Genomic DNA, 1,763 nt, shown 5'->3' on the forward strand with positions numbered 1-1,763 from the left:
GTGTGAAATTACATTTTTATAGATTTGTTGGTCAGAATGTCACACATCTCCTGCGATGATAGACTGTCACTAAAAATGTGTTATAAACAAATATGCAGGCGATTTACAGCCTGGTCTGAAGTCTGTCCTTGCACAGGTCAGATGCAGTCTCATTTGAAAACATGGCATGCTCCAGGCAGCTGTTAGCATGCATCACATACACTGTATGAGGGCAGCTGTGGACCGGGACATGGACACCTCTCATTCTGAGATGGGTAAAAGGGAATTTTATAATTGAACATATAAGTAGGATTGCGACTATTAATCATTTTCATTATCAACCCAAATACATTCAGTTTACAATGAAATATGAAACAGAATTTTTGCTGAATAACTGACTTTTTTCTCAATATTGATAAATTCATGATTTAAGATTTGTAATAATTTGAGTCTTTATGCTTCTTATCTGTTTTTTTTGTGTGTATTTAGATGACAGGGAGCCATAAATCACAACTTGTCTTCAACCAGTTCCTTCTTGCTGCACAGTGTGGCGTCCAGATTTCTCTCAACAGTGACAATGAGTAACACAAAGTCAACGTGCTAGTGTGTAAATATTAGTGAAGTGCAAGAAACATCTGAAGGCTGCTGAGAGAGGCTGATGTTGTGTTGCACTTTATGACACAAAACAGTGTCATGATTGATTGTAATCTACTCACCTTCCTCTATGGCCTCTGTGACCTTCTCTGAGTCCTTGGAGAGGTAAAGGTTCGTCATGTAGGCCTTCAGGTAACCTATGGGACTTTTCCCTCCCGTCATACAGAATCTCTCTATGGTCAACTCTGAAAGAATGAAAGCAAGTAGCAGATATGTGAAGAAAGAAATCCCATTCTAATTATCCTACAACAGCTCTTCTTGTTTTGTAGTGCGTAATTAGTAGACTGAGTGCTGTTCTTGATTAAGCCTGTTGCTGCAGCGGGCGAGCCGCCACTGGTAATCAGCAATGTTTGGTTTAGGGCACAGCGTACCATGGTGATTAATGCTGTTTATGAGGCGCACTCCGACTTGGGCATGGTTGTTAGTCATTAAGACGATGTCAAACAGCTCCTCGCTGTCTGGGTAGAGCTCCCTCAGTCGAGAGTTGACGTTCATCAACGCCTGTGTGAGAAGACAGAGAGAGATTCACACCAGAAACCAGGGTATTGTGTCAGAGTGTTCAACATCCGGTTACAACACAAACACTGCAACATTTTAATCACTTGAACTGCCCAGTGCATTTGCTCAATAATGGAAAATCAATACATAGTACATTCCCAATAACTGCTGCGATATCGGATATAGGTGATTAACATATTTGGCAAAACACTCTATATACTACATGATGTTAAATGATTATTATCTTCACTTTCATGTCAAAACATTACAATAACTCAGTGCTGAAGACCTGTACTCTGGCTGAAACAAGCTTTCACAATCTGTATTTCACCATGCTGTGACACTAAAACATCAACCCTTTCTTAACTTAAGTTCCTGGTCTACATGCAGTAGGTTAAATATCTGACAACGGAAAAAAAAAAAAAAAAATACTTGCAGACTGCTAACAGGGTTAAAACATGGATCAAAATACATCATTGTCCCCAATGACATAACTTACTTAACTCACTTATTCCCATTTAAATATTGCGTATGAGTAAACAAAAATATATCCACAATTTTAAGAACTTACAACTTCTATATTTTCAAAATCTCTAAAGGCAAAAGTAAGCACATTTTAAATGCAGCAAAAA

The 1,763-nt window shown here is 38.5% G+C and overlaps 1 protein-coding gene across 1 annotated transcript in view; it reads right to left on the minus strand.

The window, feature by feature from the left end:
* Positions 1 to 373: 373 nt before the first annotated feature.
* The window catches only part of LOC111650538 (cytosolic 5'-nucleotidase 1A-like), a 2,627-nt gene continuing 1,237 nt past the window's right edge, over positions 374 to 1,763 (minus strand). Inside the window, exons 3-4 of the mRNA XM_023400434.2 lie at positions 1,005 to 1,134; positions 374 to 818 (exon numbers count right to left, since the gene is read on the minus strand). Of these exons, the coding sequence (XP_023256202.1) occupies positions 688 to 818; positions 1,005 to 1,134 (261 nt within the window). The 3' untranslated portion in view covers positions 374 to 687. The remainder of the gene's footprint in view (positions 819 to 1,004; positions 1,135 to 1,763) is intronic.

The sequence above is a fragment of the Seriola lalandi genome, unplaced genomic scaffold (assembly GCF_002814215.2).
Source record: "Seriola lalandi dorsalis isolate HSWRI2012SDOR001 ecotype SW California unplaced genomic scaffold, Sedor1 jcf7180002052462, whole genome shotgun sequence".
NCBI classification, from domain to species: Eukaryota; Metazoa; Chordata; class Actinopteri; order Carangiformes; family Carangidae; genus Seriola; species Seriola lalandi.